An 18591-nucleotide genomic window follows, 5' to 3' on the forward strand; every position below is an offset into this window, starting at 1 on the left:
CTGATAAATTATATGACGCACTGGCAAAAATCAGGAGTTGATTTGTCAATTTTTCAGTGGCTGCTTGGAAGCGATACGCATGGCACGCCTATGCGTATTCTCTCAATTGTGTTAAAATCGTTAAAATCACTTGAACATATCTGACAAATTATCCTGACTATAACATTTATGTAATATGAAATCAACACGAATGCAAAACAGCTATGGTAGCGTGGTAGGCTACAAGTACACACCCAGTTTACTAGGTGACCGGAGAAACAACAAAGAAGAGTAGCCTACAAGCAACGAATAACAATCGCTACGCGTGAAAAAACAAACGGTAACTTCATAAAACAAATGATATGGTACAGTTTGGGGAAAAGATTGATTAAGATGGTCGCGCAGACTGCAGGTTTGGACACGAATATTTTGAAATCTAGTTATGTTAATCAATTTAACAGTATTTAACGAGATCTAACTAAATGAATCAAAACATAAAACGTTGCACCGTTCTAGACCCAATGCTAGCTAGGCTTGTGTCTAGTTCAAGCAATATTGTAACGTGAAATAGGCAACACGAAAAGGAAAAAGTGGACGTCTCCAAACGAGGTTAAACGGTTAACAAGCCTGCTCCAGTTGCTTATCTGGTCCTCCATAGGCTGCTTCACCTACAGCGTTATTCAGTTTCGAATGTACACCTTCTATCAGAAATCCATCAATATGTTAATAAAGGCCATGGGTGCTGAGTTCTGTCTAAAGGTCTGCTAGGTTCATAGCTCTCCGTTAAATTTTTTATAGACCCATAATAAGAATTCGTATATGACGATTTCGAAGTTGATGCAATTTAATGCCACGTATAGATTTACCTGTTGTACCTCCGAAATTTCCTTCTACAGCCTACGGTGGCCTATTCATGTTGAAATGGTGGACGCAAATTCTTAATATTAACACAGAACATATTTGACACTGTGGTTTAGAATTGATCTGTAGTCTGACGTTATCTCTATGGGTTTTACAGAGTTTTTAAAGTGATAAAATGTCACAGAGCCGACGTCCACATTCTTCCCAATTAATGAGTGGAATTCTTCACCCTCAGACAAACTTTAATGTGCCCGTTCCCAAAATTTCGCCTGCAACAGGTTGGTACCAGTTTATAAATTTACAAGTTTTGGAATTCCCAAAGTGTAAAATGTATGTAGGGATATTTAGCAATAGGCATAGACCTACAATTTACTATTCAAATTTGCAGACATGCAGCAATAAGACCTTTTTTATTTATTTATTCTGAGCCATATCTTGTGCAAAGCAATCGTAGTGAAGGTGCAAATGACATGCTTTGATTTTGGTCCCCAGTTTAACATTTACCATTATTTAAAAAGAACCACTCGAAGTATAGTGAAAACAAAACGATCTGGAACATGTTCTGTGGAATATATCACCACAGATGTGCTACATTTCAGCACAATTATATTGTAGTTCTGTACCAGAGACATCTGTTAAAATTGCTGTTCAAACCTTTTCTTTTTGGAAGTCAGCACTGCCTTGTGATATGCATACTAAAGACGAGGCGATGATTTGCTTCCTTCAGTTGCATATGCATACTTTCAGTTTTACCAGCACTGCCTTTAAGGTTTTTTAGAGCTGATTTTCAACCTGCAGCCAGAAGTCCCTACTCTTGGGTGCAAGGGCTTTGGTGAGCAATCACGTGTTGCTATGGTGATTCATTTGGCTTAAAATAAGTAAGCCTGGATTGATTTTTTTAAAGTGATAACTACTGTGCACAAGATAGGATCATTAATGTAGCAAAAGCAGGGGCATAGGCTATGATTGCGAATCCTGTCAGACTATACATCCATTTATGAATTTACTAAGGTATTCGTCATGGCTATCATGACCAACCTCTGGGTCTTTATTCAAAATTCTACTTGAGGTTTTCATGATTAATTTACAACCTTGTAATGGTATTGTCATTTTGTTTACCAAGCAGCATTTTGTCTTTGGTTTACAAACAAGCTTATACCTTCCTATTTACTTGGCTTCTGATCTCATTGGGAATATGTCCCACTCCTTCTATTTCCTCCTTATGGCCAGAAGATGTGATGGCTTTAAAAATGAAAAAGGAAAAACAATTACACTCTAAACATGTAAGTTGACCTCTGAAAGATATGTAAAATAAAATAAAATAAAAAAATTATAAAAAAAGGTTTTACCCCAATAGTAGTCATTTGGGTAATCTCTTACTTCTGCCTGAAGATTGAAGCTGGTCAGGGTTCAATAGCATTGTAGGTAAGAGGGAAGGGACTTTTTTTTCATAAGGGAGGTTTTAGATTTGATGGAACTAAGTTGTGATATTGGGTTTGTGGGAAAGGTAATGGCTTGGTCAAAGTTAGAGGACTGGATTATGCTTTATGTCTTTTATCATGAATATCTGAACAAATGTATTCTCTGATAAACAGTTATCCACATCTAGCCTCTAAAGTGCAATCAGACTTTAAATAGTGTGACTTGAAACTACATTAATGGAACAGTAAGGCTAGCAGACCAAAAAAACTTAAAATGCTAAACATAGACGTCTTAAATCTTCTTCTTGTGTAGGCTTCCAGTTTAGAGAACTGTCACATCCTCAGAGAAACACCTCAAGGCCATCTTCTAAACCTGCTCGAAAGTTCAGGGTGAGCCTCAATGCCAAACCTCCTAGGATGTCTTTTGTGGGCAAGAAGGCTCCTTTTGCAGGTAAGAAATGATCTAGATAGTACCACGTTTAGCCTAATCATTTAGCAGAGAACTGCCAATAGGAACAGCTTCCTGAACTTTCCAAAGAAAAAAAAATCTGCACAGGAGATTCCTAAAGGGATAGTCAGAATTCTGTGAGCAATAACTGACTTTGTAATATAATCACACAAAATGCAATGTTTAATTAGGGGATCTCTGGCCTGTTTTATGATATACTGTATGTGGACATGTATATTATGAGCTTCCTGCATAGTTGGAAGCCACTTTTTCTTTCTATTTGCAATATGAACCACTCTTTCTTTCATTGCACGGCAGTCTCTTATTGCTTACGTACAGTATACAGAGAATGTGACAATATGGTCGATTACTCTCACATTCTAAATGTGTTTAAGACTGAGGAAACAGACTGGGATGGTCACATATCAAAGAAAAAACCAACAAGAAATCAACCGTTTGCTTCCTAATGATTTCAGTGATGCTCAGTGATTTCAATGATTGGGCCTGTGAGTCAGTCATCAAGATGTCTTTCCAGCAAATTAGGAATTAATTAATCCATGTATTCCATTATATTTTGACCTAAAGCGCCCCTTTAAAATTTTACCTACAGCAAGAAGGGAATAATAATGTGTCTGTTGTTGTGGCTGTGTTCTAACCAGAACGAACAAAAACTCTAAGTGAGGGAGGACCCCGTGGGAAACCTGGACCAAGGGACTCTTTTCCCAGATACAACTCGTTTAATGACCCACACTTATTGCGTTATTATGCACGGAAGTTTGGGTTTGAATTAAGCCCCCCATCCACCCATTCTGTAAGTATCACATTGTGTAACCGGTGGTAATGAGTGGGCTGACAAACAAAATGATGATTAATTATGATAAAATATCCTTACGCCTAACCATTGCACCTCCAAGAAGTACATTAGTGCATTGGCATACTTTGCTGTTTGTCTCTGTTACAAGACTTGTTTTATTTATTTATTTATTTATTTATTTATTTATCTATCTATTTTTGCATTGAAGGCAAGCCGTGTGAAGCGTGTACTTAATAAAAGAAATGGTGGCAACCTGTCAGGAAAAGAGCCAAGAAAGGAGACGAAAGGAATTTACAAAGTTAAAGTGAAGACAGGAGACAAGATAAATGCAGGGACACTTGCCAAGGTGCTGTATGAATACATCATATTGTGCAATGAACTGTATAAATGCTTTATGCTGTTGCACATATGGAGAGATGTAGAGACCCTATGGAGATTTCAACATTAACCTTCTTCTAGGTGTTTTTGATGGTGAACGGATCTAAAGGAAGGATAAACAAACAAAGACTACGTGAGGTCTCAGGGTCGGACCCGTCCACAACTTTCCAGTTCAGCCCTGGATCTTGTCACACTTTTGATGTGGATGGACCAGACATTGGTGATATTAAGAGCATATTTCTAGAGGTACCTAGTTATTCATATTTTCACTTCAGTTGCATCAAACATTACGCTGTTTCAATAGCTGATAAATGTTCCTTATTTTTTGGATTAGTTTACAGGCATGGAGTTAAAAAAATTTGTTTACCTTTCTTTTTTTCCTACATATATGTCCATTCACTTTTTCAGTTACTGTTAATTCTAAGTTCTACCCTTGATTACATTTTAACAAGAGCTGGCCACAGAATTTCTGTTAACCCCAATTTACAATTACTGTAGCTCCTGTTGCAGTTAGCTCCTTAAGCAAAGTGACTGTCACCATTTCAATAATTAATCGAGCAGCGGTGTCAATATCCTGTCATTGTATCCCTGAAGAAAGTCCTGCAGTTTTGTACCATTTTCTTTAATCTAAGGTTTTACTGTGTTACTTTTCACTATAACTGCTTGGGGGAAAAAAAGTGCAACCCCACTTTTGTTTGCCAGCTGTGAAGTTGACTACCCTTTCGTTACAGCATGATGGCCTACTGGAGAAACATGCCTGGTTTGTGGAGGAAGTCTCTATTTATAGTGTGACGAAGGAAAAAAGTTGGCAGTTCACTTGTCATAAATGGCTGTCCCTTTTCCATAATGACTGCCAGATTGGGCGTACCTTCTACCCGGCATCCACCACCGACCTCCAGACCCTTTCGGGCACCCATACAAAAAATGCAGGTGAGTCTCCACCTTCTGTCTCCCCCTGTAATAGCTATGCTTTCGGAGTCAGTCATGTTCAAAGTGAATGATGGACAAGCCTTTTTTGTGCTCTCCACCGCATGCACTATTAATGGGAAACCAAAGTGCTTTCAGCTACGGTACCTAGAAAGCAGTTGTCTTTAATGTACAGTTTTTTTTTTTTTTTTAATCTTTTTTGTTTAGAATCACGGAAGCACAATTGCTTTCAGTTTCTGGTATTGCCATGGATCCTCCTCTTAATCTATATTGTCTTGGCCTTATATCAATGATATTTATATATGTATGGTGAAAAACACTCTTTTGTCTGACAATATTGCACATTTTATTATCTGTGCTTTGTCTACTACACCATCATATGGATGTCCCATATTCTGTTTGGGGCTGAACTCATTTGGAGTTGACAGAATGTGTCTTGAATGCAAAACTAACATTACATGTATTGCAATGCTAAAGATGCAACAATTCAAATCCATGAATGACAATCAAATATAAATTTTTTACCAGTGTGAACTTTACCAAATTCACTATCTTTGATTTCAATGCAGTACACGGGAACAATACACACAAAATGCAAATGGGCACATGTTGTTTTTTTAACTTCTATTCTTACAGTGATCGTTCTCAGTTTTCACATTTTACATTTGTGTCCAAGTTCCTTTAATGCTACTTGATGGTTTCATGCCTTTTTAAAGAGGGCCGATTACAATGAAGGGCTGTCTATTGGCCAGGATTAAGTGGTGGAGCAATGGTGCATGGCCTTCGCAGGGTATCTGCCTTTGAGAACCAGTCAGGAAGCCACAGGGCAGGGCATCAGTTGCAGATTAATGTAGATCATATGTAGATAAATCAGTGTGGATAATCTTTAGATAAATCAGTGTGGATCATTTGCAGTTAAATCAATGTAGATTACCTGTAGATAACTCAGTTTTACATCATCTATAGATAAATCGGGGTAGATCATCTGTCTGTCAGTCTGTGTGGATGATCTGTCCATAAATCAGTGTAGATCATCTGTAGATTATCCATGATTATAAGTATTGATCAGTGAAACTCAACTGTACTGGCGTAAGTCACTAATATGTGGCGGTGGAGACAAATCAAGTCATCCAGTGCTGATACTGGTAAGTGTTCAGGTTTGAACTGTTACTGATTGGTTTGATTTGCCTTTAGCAATGGCTCCACTCAAGCAGTAATCTCACTTGTTTTCCACCGATTTGGAATAGAAAGACATTGTTATTCAGTGAAATATATTTTTTGTGAGCATCCTGATGCCAGCATGTGTGAAAGCAGCCATTTGCTTATAATTGCTGGAAGTTTGACACATTTGACAAGTGTATTTTTGTGATTTCAAGCTCTGAAAGTTTGTGTGAACATTCAGCTTCTGGAATGTATCCAGCGACTTTTTTTTTTTTTTTTTTTCTGTGTACTTGTGAACTCGTGAAGATCTGAAATCCCACACACTGATTGCATTGCTTTAGAATTAGAAGAGGGACAAGATATCATCAGATGAAAGCTGTCTTTACATGTTAGACACTTTCATTGTTTTATGACTATGAGACAAGACTGATATCATGTCATACATAAACCAGTCTTTTAATTAAACAACACTAATTGAATTAATGAATTATAGTAACTTTACTGTCAACAGGGTAAATGACAAACCTTTTTAAAATGATTTAATACAGGCACTGTATTCATATTGGTCTAGATGAATAGTCACATTTAGTAAGTATTTTTTGTTCCACCTACCAAAGCTGAAGCGGGTAACATTGTTCCTGACTCTTTTTACTGTTATTTAGTTCTCTAGTCCTGTTAATTTAAATCTTAGTTAGGTGACACAGTTACCAGGTACAGTGCTGTGAAAAGGTATTGCCCCCCTTCCTGATTTCCTCAGCTCACGGACAGATGAGTGAACATTCTCCTTAAGTTTAACTTTCTGGTACAGCGCAGACTTATGATGGCAGGTCATCCAGGTCCCAAGGCAGCAAAGCATCCTCACACAATCACACTAGCACCACCATGTTTGACTGTTGGTATGATGTTCTTACCATGAAATGCTGTATTTGCTTTACGCCGGACATAATGTGACCTGTACCATCCAAAAATTTCCACTTTTGACTAATCAGGATCGGGGCAACTATTTTCATTGTAGGTCTTTACAGACAATTTCTATGTCCTCTAGGTAAACTACTGGGAAATTGAAACCATTTGCACTCTCCTGTCAGTTTTTTTCTTTTTCAAGTGTGTGCTATCTATCTTCAAAATGCTTTTTCTTTCATTTTAAATTACACTCAGATGATTACTTCAGAATGAGATTTGCTTCATTTGGGAAATTAGCTCTATTAAAAAAAAAAAAAAAATGAAAATTGGTAGTAATAGATGGATTTTGTCTCTAATTCTCTTGAAATCTCTCATCAACGATACAATGACCAGTATTACTTCAGGGAGGAGATTTATTTTTACTCTAGTGTGAATAGCCCTCTGTATATGATTTAGTATAGCTTCATTTTCCCAGCAGGTTTGCTATTGAAAAGGGATACCATAGAATATTGCATGTTGAGAAGGAGATACAGTATAAGACACTCAAAGCTTTTGTTTGTATTTTTCAGTTTTTTATAAGATGAAACTGGCAGTATGAAAACTACCTATGTCTGAAGTGAATATGCTTGGATATGCATTGAAATGTATATAGAGGACATATATCTTGGCATAGCCTCCTTAAGACCTGACAATTAGTTTCTGTCCTCTGCATGGGGGCATGCTCTGGTCTTAATATCAAGAACCTTATTCCACTATGCTGAAACCTACACTACCTGGGACATTCATTACAAATAAACAATATTTGCACTGCAACATGTTTTCATTCAAGATACTTGTATCATCTCAAAACATGTAAACACGTAAGCTTTACTTTGGCTGAGTCTCAAGAGGATTTAAGATTTCTAACTATAACCAGTTCCTTTGGCTGACATAAAACATTAGATCATGGGTTACATAATTGTGCACTGTGACATGCAGCTTGATTTTTTAAAAACAAAATAGGTATTTTGTACTACATATTACTGTACCAGGCTACTATATTAATGCAGCATCACAAGATTCTCTTTAATAATACAGTTTACTATTAAAGATAATTGATAGTCCTTGCTACCATAAATAATAGGACTTCCGAATCTCTGTAGATGTAGATTATTTTTTGATTTGAGAAGTAGTCTGTGACTTTGCAATGGACTTTTTGTATATTTTATGCTAGGGAAATCAATCTGAAACAGTTTTGAAAAGCTTTTCAGAGCTGAGTAATGAATCTAAAATGTACTTATTTTTCTCTCTAAAAGCTCCAGTGTCACCAGTGTTGACTTCATCATGCTCAACATTTATTTGTTGTGGCAGAAAATCTTTGCTTTTGAAACATAATTTGTGGGTAGCTGCCATTAACAAAGGGAGATACCATTGCTTCCCCCATTTCAGGGCACTGAAATACCACGTTAGAGTTCTAGCCCAATCAATGTAAAATGGCCTCCTCATGATTCACAATAGTTTCATTTTTTATTTTAGTTATTTTTATTTTGCATTATCATGACAGATGAGAATATGAGAGTAAAACTGAGACATCCCTTCTACGTAAAGCGATCCTAACACTATGAATAATGAAGGGCTGCACAGCCTGTAAGATAAGTTCGCCCAGCAAGTCTCCTTTTTCACTGGGCTTTCTCTTCTGGTCACATGGCTCATGCAAGTGTAGTAATTTTTCATGAGCTTGCAGTGACTGCTGCAGCCGCAGGTGGAGAGCTTAGGAGACAGTTAGCCCTGGCTATCCCGACTTGCTCTGGTTCACCAGGGCCATACCCAGAGGCCCATGCGCGCCCGTTTACCCACTCTTGGTGCTTGGCAGCCATGGTGTCACAGGTCAAATGAATTGTCTTACACTTAGAAAAGCAGGAATTGGTTACGAAACTGAGGCCAAGGAAGTAAATGAATAAAAGATGGCCCAGAAAAAGAAAAAAACAGCGAGAACCGAGGAAACTGAGGAGGCGGATGATGACGTTGAGGAGAAGGTGCTGAAGGAAAAGGGCAAGTCGGCTGCAAACGGAGAAGTCGCTGAGGAGAAGAGGAAGAAGAAGTCCAAAAGCTCAGAGCAGCCAGATACTGAGATCCCGGAATCTGGTGAGAAAAAGAGCAGGAGAAAAAGAGAAACCAACGGAAAAGTAAAGGACAAAAAAAAGAAGGAACAACAAGAAGAACAAGAGGTAGAGGACCAAGGAGAGGACAATGATGTGATTGAACATGCAGCAGAGGACCAAGAAGAACAGAATAACAATGACACCAAAGCCAAGAACAAGAAAAAGAAAGCAGAGAAGCTTCCCGAGGAAGAAGAGGTGACTGGACTTATCAAAGAAGACAAGAAGAAGAAAAAAAAGAAGAAGCCATCAACTAGTGAAGACCAAGGAGAGGACATGGGCTCTAAAGACAAGAAGTCCAAGGATGGCAAGAAGCATAAGAAGAAGCCTACTGATGAGGAGGAACTTATCCCAGAGGAACAGGAAGAGGAGGATGACTCAAAGAAGAAGAAGAAGGCCAAGAAGTCCAAGAGAGGGTCAGCGGGTAGCGATGAGGACAAGAAGAAGGGCAAAGGCAAGAAGACTAAATCCAAACAGGTTAACTATGCGGAAATCTATGAGAATGAACTGTTGAACTACCACACTGATTCTTCAGATGGATATGAGGACGAGTACCACAAGAAAAAAGGTAATGCTATGCCATTATGCTCATGCGTGAGGCCCCCTGGCAGCTGCCAGACGAGCCTGGCCGAGTCTGTATGACTGCATTTGAATAACATCTTAATATGGTTCACATGGATAGTAGACTATAAAGGCATTGGTGGCTACAGGTGATGGGAGCAGTGGTGCAGACCAGTAGAAATCTGTGCATTGTGTGTTTCCATTGCCTTGCTTGTCTTCTTTGATGCAAATAATTATTTTCCTTGATTTAAATTGCTAAAAGAATCTATGTCTTGTGGCATTTTATATTGCACTTGCGCAGCACCCTTTGTATATTCAAAGGTGGTGATTATAGCTTTTGTACTGTATAAATATCTACTTGTTCCTCTTGCTTTTTTAGGAGAGGTGGCATGTAAATGGTGGTATAATCTTGTACAGCAGCAGTGAATTTGTCTTGTTTGTAAAGGGATTAAGGGTGGTGCTTTAGAATGTGGTACATGCTGTGAGACTGGCATTATAGTAGGCATTGCTGATAACTTAAATCACTTCAGTTTGATTTTTCGTTATGTTGAGAAATTAAGGAATGAAGCTCCCCACTGAGTTAAATGTTGATAAAAGGCTTTACTGGAACAAGTCTGATTACACTTTGAAGTATGCAAATATAGTAATCCTTTATTTCATGTTTTTGATTATTAGCGAACAAGCCATTCAATATGACAACAGCTAACTCTTGCTCAGGAATAGCTAGCCGATTACATTGATACATGCACTTTGCAATTGAAGCTGTTGTGATATTTATGCTGGGGAAGGCAGATCAAATGAACATGTGTATTTTGATATGAGGGAAACTTTTGTCCTTCATCTCTTCTCCGGCTGTGCTGGTGTACTGTAGCTTTGTGCCCATCTGTGCCCGACTCTCTGAACGTCTGGTTTTATAAACTGAACTTGTGAACTTAGACCACAGGCTGTTTCCTTTCTTCCTCTTGAGATTCTGGCCACTTCTCTTAAGAGGGCAGTTTAGTGTAACTTAATGAACATCCAAGATCATTTTGTTTTCTCCACCTGGAAAACACTGCATTTGGGATGTAGATTCTTGTATGTTGCTTTCTATAGTCAGTAGTCAGTAACCAGTGGTTGGTTTAGTCCTAAAATAAGTCATCTGACTCTTTCCTCTGAACACCTGGTTTTGAGGCTAGTGATTGGCAACTAGGTATGGTGATCGCCATATTATTTACAATCCAATTTTAATGTGAATTTGTACCAAAAAAAGCCACAAAATTATCTCTGCATGTGTTTACATGTTTGCCTTCCTCCCTCTTGCAACCTGGATATTGTAAAATAGTGCTCACACAGTGAGCTTGCATGTCAACTGAAAAAATAAAACATTTAAAGAAGTGTAACCAACTTCTGCCTGTAAGGAGAAACCTAAGAACCTATTAACTTCTAAACACTCACACACACAAACACACACACACACACACACACATACACGCATGCACGCACGCACGCACGCACGCACACATACACACACAGACACAAACACACACGCACACATGCATAGAGCTACAGGTCATGCTTATATAATACAATTGTACTGTATTTGCAGCATGTAATTCCTCAGTTCACAGATGTGAAGTACATTAAGTGGAACAAAATATTTTTTGGCCTGCTTTCTTCTGCTCTGAGCTGAAATTCAGCTGTTACATTGACTGAATTTATAGCCTGTGTGTCCTGCTGGTGTGCTCTTGTGAAACTGCATCAAGATTGGGCCAGAACGAGCCTCAGTGTCTTTCAGAATATAAAATCCCATTGCTTGCCCTCAAATCAAGTTGCATTACATGAGGCAAAGCTGTTCCTGCTGTCATTAGACTACACGACTCTCCACCACTCTTCTTTCAGACCAATCTTTTCTGTCAGTTTAGCGACTGTCAGTGACAAATCCTGTCCTCAAACAGAATAGTGATGACAGCTGGCTGGTGGCCACTGTGTGGATTTGTTGCAGATGCGCTGCATTGAGTTCCCTGGCACTGCTCTATGGAATGAAACATAATGCTTCTATTGTTACATGCTGAAAATGACCAAGTATATTTGGATTATTCGAGCCTGCCTTTATTACTTAGGTGTTCTGACAGTGTCAATTCCATTTGTATGAACCACTACTGATTTGTAACTGAACTGTGGATTGAAACAGAATGAATAAAGTTACAGATTATTCATTAGATGTAATTTATGCTACTTCATGCTATGCACAGGTCTCTAAAGTCTTTCTTTGAATACTGTATGCAAATATTGATAATAATTGTTTCAATTATAAAGCAGCTGTCATAAACGACTGTCATACCATAACAAAGCTATGGTATTACTGAAACGCACGTGTTAGCCATATAATACAAAAACTAAGCCCGTGTCAGCATAATATGAATAGGACAACCATGACTCATATTGCCAAAGCGACACATGCTACACACAGGAACATGGAAACCACATATACAACATGTAAACAAGTATGACCGGCAACACTTATCAGAAGCATATTAAAATAAACATCTCTCTATCTCTCTCTCTCTCCCACAGTGTATGAGGTGGTGACCATCACTGGCGATGTGAGAGGGGCAGGGACAGATGCTAATGTTTTTGTCACTCTGTTTGGAGAATATGGCACCACTCCCAAGGTGCACCTGGCCAGCAAGTGAGTCTAATTATATTTTATCAAAGTACTGTGACTGAATGTAATCATAAGTAATGCATTGAAATGTTGACACACAATTACCGTGTGTCTATATAGCTTAAACTTGCATTAGTCTGGAGAAAAAGACAGAAGCTACCCTCCTACAGTGGTAATGGTGTATGAATTATTACATATACTGTAGGTGTACTGTAACTTACTCTGGTAAGCAATTGATTTGCTCTTATTGAAAATTTTTTACTTCAAGAAACATTTTTGACATATAATAAATTTTAAATCCAGTCTAATGAAAGGAAGGTAGACTTCTAAACGAACTGAATTCTAGATTGCTCAACTGGATTGTATTATGTAAAGATATTGAATTAATGGACTTACTGAATTAGTCTATAAACCTTATGACCACATGTGAATGTGTATAATGTATTCTTGCTACATTCTTACTTTCATGTAGGAAACTTGAGAGTACATTGTCTCTGCCAGACTTTATACATGACATTGTCTCTTGTTCACTGTCATTATCAGGAATGTTTATGATAAACCTTTGAATGGATTGTGAATCTTTTCATCCTTTGTTTTGGTATGAGTATTATAAAACCTGCAGATGCTCTGCAGTGATCATATGAATTTTAATTTTGAATAAATATGGACATGTGAAGTGAAATTAAGGTCATAATTATGTTCTTGTAAAATGTAACTTGTGGACTTTGCATTTCTCCCCCAATTCTACAGCACAGAAAAGAGGTATTCTAATATCACTCTGGGGTGGACTGTGGGGGCAGGGAAAGTGGTCAAGGATTACCTCCGGTGTTGAGTTTCTGCAATCATGCGTTATAAGAGTAAATGGCATTCAACAACCTTTTACCATGGTGTGAACAGACTATACTATTCTTATTACAAACATGGCCAAGCATGTGAAAAACTGCCAAAGCCAGTTCGTCCTCCAGTTAAAACATCTAGGCCTATCTTTCTTTGATCTTAGTTATTATCTAAACCATCATTCTGTGGCTAAATTCACAATTACCCAAAAGACAACTTCATACACTGAGTTAGGTTTTGTAGCTAGCGTATTCATTTTCAAATGAAAAAACCTTTTCAACGTGGCACTTAAATCTTTATGGTTCCAAGTGATTTTATAAATAAACAAATGTATACATTTTTCAGTCAGAATACTGCACTGCACAGCAGAAAAGGATTTCAGTAACATGGTAAAAGGACAGAATAGGCATGCACCTATATGCATTAAAAAGATATCATATTTGGGGTAGTATGGAAATGCATTACGTTGATGGTCTTTTTGCATTCAAGATGGATGAAAAAAGAGCACAATTTTATGCAATTTCCAGACACTTGTGTTTATCTCTTGAGACCTAAATGAAGATGTCATACATGTCATTTCATACTGGTGTTGCGTGTTGCCAACTGCACTGGAAAAACCGATTAAATGACATGTGTAACTCCCCAGCGTACCCAGTATAGTTCAAAATTCATACTAATACATGAAAATTTATCCCTGTTTATTGTATTATTTTCTAAAGGCTTATTTGATAGTATGTATATGTGCTTTACATATAATATATATAAAAATTTATGATATGTTTAAAATGCAATCTGACCCTGTATGTTTGAGTCACAAGCAACAGGCTGCTCTGCAGTTCTAACACATATCCAATAGTTTTATGATAAACAGGATAAAATTTCATGAATTTTCTCAAATGGTACATGATCGATTTCATTTGATTGGTTTTGTTCTGGGGTATGTCAAAATGAAGGCCTTTTGGAAAAGAAGGTGACAAAACTCTTCTTGTTTTGATCTAAATCCCAGAAATGAAATGATTCAGATATACTAATCAGAATGTGGATAGCATTTGCTCTCAATGGAAACTTCTATCTTGAAGAGTTTTGTCTTACTCAGATGAATGTTCAATATATCTGTATAATAGATAGATAACTGTTGACAATTGCATTTGCTGGAGGATACAGGTAAGTAGGGGTTCTGTGCTCAGTTTTGTCTGGGTGAACTGGTTGTCTGAATGCAACATTTTGGAACTTAAATGGAATTAGACACATGGTTGTCTAAATTGCATTATTTCCAAAGTTTGCTTGTGGGTTGACTACATGTTTTACATAAACATTTTTTTTCTTCTGCTGTGCCTTTCATATTATTTTTAGGCATATGTTTTGTGCAGTCATTTATAGCTATGGACTTTTTAATTCATGTATATGGCCCTTAATTAGCAAGTGTGTCCTGGCATTGTTAGATGGAATCCAATATCATCCTTAATTGTAAGAGGAGGGACACAGAGAGATATGTCGAATCAGTGACAATGGCAGGCTTGCCTCCCATTGTTGAGTCAGGATATCTAATTCATGGCATGCAGAAGGCTTCCCTGGATGATATGCAGTAATGTAGTTCTCTGCTGCACATGCAGAGCAGAGTTTTCACCATAGAGGTTTCACCACAGAGTCACCAGATGCCTGTGCAGGGGTTTGTGTAGGATTCCATCACACGCTCAGACCCCTGCACTTCCAGGGTTCCTTGCACACGCTGTGTTCCAGCTCAAGAGGAATTTCCTCCATGTTCCCAAGCTTGGTGCTCACACACCTTGTCACTCCTCTGTCTCCTTTGCAGAAGCAGAACGGCGTTTGAGAAAAACAAAACCGACGTGTTCCGAATCAAAACGCACAATGTGGGACCCATTAAAAAGCTGAGGTGCGCCATACAGACATTTCACACCCACCATTAGAGTGGCTGTGCTATACACACAGTGTTCACACAATAGCAGATCATTTCTAGCACTCCTTTCCCATCAAACCAAAAATAACTTTACTTTCACACACAAAATTATTTTGACATTATCACCATCTGTACACAGGGAACTGGCTGTCAGTGCAATGCAGCAGATTCTTTTTTAAGAAGTGCCAGTTTCCTTATATGCATTGTGAAGTAGGAAGTCACTGAGTGCTCAACTCCCCATATCTCTCTGTGTAAGAGGCAAGAGGACAAGTAACCTACCTGCTTGTTCATAGAAAGCTTTGATTGGAACCAGAATAAAAAAAAACAGATGCATCGGGAATGGTTTACACCAGTCTGGAAAATGAAGTTCCCCAAGGCTTTTGTAGTAAAATTACTAATTTATTCATGAATTAGTATCCTATCAAATAAAAGGTTTTAATTTACTATATACACATTTTCCACAAATACCCACAAGGCTGCATGTTATTTCTTGCACCGGTAATGACACTGACAGTGGTGCCTATGTTCCAGGATTGAGCACGACAACACAGGCATGAGCGCCAGCTGGTTCCTGGACCGGGTTGTGGTGACTGACATGAACAGGCCCCACCTCCGCTTCTACTTCCCCTGCAACAACTGGCTGAGCAAAGAGGAGGGTGACGGGCTGTATGTGCGCGACCTCCTGGGGAGCCTCAACCCCATGGATGTCCCCAAATGTAGGCCCCGCCCCTCCCCTCTAAGATCAAAACACCACATCCTCAGTAGTCTTCCCTACATTCAAAACACAATCTACAGCCCTTATGGAAATGAATGTAACAGTGATCTGCTTTCTGTTTTTGCAAGGATCATGCATCATGCAAGGATCATGCACATGCACATTCAATACATACTGTACAACAAAAGGCGCTGAGAGACACAGTGGAGAGTTACTGTTATTCCAAACCCATGCCTTAAACTGTTCATGAGCAGCAAGAAGGTTTAATTAGCAAGAGTGCTTGTAGGATTATGGTTGGTCCAGGGTCTATAATGTGCGTGTGTGTAGAGGCAGGAGTGGCCTGGCCGTGTGTGCTCGTCTGTTTCAGACCTCACAGTGGAGGCGGGGGGCTGCCAAACGTCGGGCTGCCCGATTGCCTCTCGTGGAAGTTGATTTTGAGAAAGGACAGGCAACGCTTGAAATTTTGTCCTGCCGAACTTCAGGAACGCGTACTCTGCCTGCTCGTTTAATTTACTGAATTTTCTCAGTCATTTCTCTCAATTTGCAGTCAACAAGTACTGTGTGAGCGTATTCACTGCTGATGTGAAGGGCAGTGGGACCGACGCAGATGTCTTCCTCAATATCTTTGGGGAGAATGGAGACACAGGTAGGAATCAAAGAAAATATCCATGCAGTAAACAAAGTATTCTGTCCAGATGGAATTCCATAACATATCAAAACATAACATTACATGGCATGGCATAAGGCATTGTGTAATTAACATACTAGGAAAGCATTTCCAGCCCCCAATCTTCATGAAACTTTAATTCTGTTAAATGTGTCAGGTAATGCCAAGGTATTATGTGGTTCCTTATCTAATTTAGTGTTCAAGGCAAACCTTTGCTTAAGAAAAATTAGGATTTTAAAATTTTTATTTCTTATCTATTTTTTCTTATCGTGGATTATTTTACTAATACTGGGAGAATATATATTTCCACTTTGACAAGATAAATAATATCTCATTAAAACATTAAAGTTTGCCATGTTAAGTATTTGAAGTTGTACTCTACCACAAAATATTATCCTGTGTGTCATCTTGTTGCTGTTAGCTTGCAATGAGGTGTGCAGACTTAGCTGCTCTTAATTATGATTCTTGCAGGTGAGAGAAGGCTAGACAATGACAAGGACAACTTTGAGCGGGGCACAGAGGACAAGTTTATCATGGAGGCCCCAAACCTAGGGAGGCTGAGGAAAATAACCATTGGCCACAATAACAAGGGCTCATCTGCGGGGTGGTGCCTGGATAAGGTATCGCTCACCCAATGCTCCATATATACAGCATCAGTCACTTACATTATTATCTGCTATCTGTAATCAGCCAACATACACTCACAGTGTCACACTTCTCCTTAAATCTTGCTACTGGTGAGTGCCCCACTAAAAATCCTTAACCTCTAGTCTGAGCCTATGGTGCAGCAAGAGGAACAGAACCCTCTTACCTGAAGTCTATTATCAAATTTTTTACCATTTTATTGAAACAAAGGCAAGAAATAAGTTCTAAAAGATCGAATTGCGTATTCTGTTTGCCCTGCCTTCCTTTATCACCAGTCTTCAGAATGATCACCTACGGCATGTGTTGTGACGGTAAAGGTGGAGAAAGTGAGATACTCTCAAATTAGCATTGTTAGATCTTGTATCCTGACTGCGAGGGAACATTTTACCAGAATAGGTAGCCCTATTTTAATGAAAAACATACCAAACTTGTCTGAAACCCTGAATTACAGCAGCTCACCCCCTATGCAGGTAACTTGTTATTAGAACACCAAAGTTGTGACGAATTATGTGAGCCATTATTAGTAGCTATGCTAGCTCACTCTACAATTGACTTGTCTAGTTAGCCTATGCTATCATATAATTTCTATGCTACTTCAATGACTGTCATAGCTATAGATGAATACCATAATTAGACACTGAAGCAACACGAACAGAGGAAATTGTCCCCAGACATATATTACTGAAAATAAAAGGTTACAGGCTTCAGGCTCTAGTTGTTTGCCTTGCAAAGAGTCCTCCGAATCCTCTGACTCCAATCCATGCACCTCTGGCTCAAGCCTGAATGGTTGTACTACGGAATCAGGATAAGTTATGTTTTCTTCAGTCTCATCAGAGTCAGAGTCATCTGAGTCATTGATACTGTCCTTTGATTCAGAATCAAATATGTAAATGTTGTCTATTTGTGTCACATTTTCAACTTAGAGGTATAATAGCAGAGCTGTTTGTGTACCACCTGTGATGTCACGCACCAAAGTAGTAATTTCCCAGCGTGACTTTGGGTGTGTCCATCAGCAGTGATCAGTTTGCCAAATATACTAACAATAATTTCCTCCGAAGGACAGGAAGCCCAGGGTGTATTCCTGCCTCTCACCTAATGCATGCTGGGATAGGCTTCAGCACCCCCCGCACCCCTGAGCAGGGATAAGCGAGATAGATAATGGATGGATGGATGGATAACATCAATTTCTGCTTAATTTAATGAAGAACCTCTAGAAAATAAATTGGTCTAATATCTTTGGGGGACGTCATTGTGTGGTGCTTACCCTTTGAAGGTCCAGGAAACTCAATTCAAATTTACGTTATATTCCCCAGAAGTGACCATTGATTGTCTTCATAAAATTTCTTTCAACCCAATTATAATCATTAAATTATAATAAGCACTACTTGATTATTGTGACCTGTTCAGCAGAAAAGGGCAGGGTGGATGTGTATCCTCCACTCATTAATATTCATATCCATAAGACACCTCATGTAAACCATTCCTCGTCGCTAGGTGAGAGGAGTAACATTATACTACCTGACAACACAAAAGAAAGCAACATAAGCTAGACGTTATCATCGTATAGTTAAACA

General features: G+C 38.6%; 1 protein-coding gene across 3 annotated transcripts in view; it reads left to right on the forward strand.

The window, feature by feature from the left end:
• The first annotated feature begins 257 nt into the window (after positions 1 to 257).
• Positions 258 to 18591, forward strand: part of LOC118212839 (lipoxygenase homology domain-containing protein 1-like) — a 57713-nt gene continuing 39379 nt past the window's right edge. The window contains exons 1-12 of one of the 3 annotated variants that reach the window (XM_035391233.1): positions 258 to 319; positions 2575 to 2712; positions 3369 to 3520; positions 3732 to 3869; positions 3983 to 4147; positions 4633 to 4831; positions 12145 to 12259; positions 12986 to 12997; positions 14886 to 14966; positions 15522 to 15706; positions 16253 to 16351; positions 16844 to 16992. In XM_035391233.1, coding sequence (XP_035247124.1) covers positions 2679 to 2712; positions 3369 to 3520; positions 3732 to 3869; positions 3983 to 4147; positions 4633 to 4831; positions 12145 to 12259; positions 12986 to 12997; positions 14886 to 14966; positions 15522 to 15706; positions 16253 to 16351; positions 16844 to 16992 — 1329 coding nt within the window. In that variant the 5' untranslated portion in view covers positions 258 to 319; positions 2575 to 2678. Of the gene's footprint in view, positions 320 to 2574; positions 2713 to 3368; positions 3521 to 3731; positions 3870 to 3982; positions 4148 to 4632; positions 4832 to 8299; positions 9599 to 12144; positions 12260 to 12985; positions 12998 to 14885; positions 14967 to 15521; positions 15707 to 16252; positions 16352 to 16843; positions 16993 to 18591 lie in introns of those variants that run through there. The other 2 variants (XM_035391234.1, XM_035391232.1) reach the window with 2 other exon arrangements.

Source organism: Anguilla anguilla, chromosome 14, assembly GCF_013347855.1.
Source record: "Anguilla anguilla isolate fAngAng1 chromosome 14, fAngAng1.pri, whole genome shotgun sequence".
Lineage (NCBI taxonomy): Eukaryota > Metazoa > Chordata > Actinopteri > Anguilliformes > Anguillidae > Anguilla > Anguilla anguilla.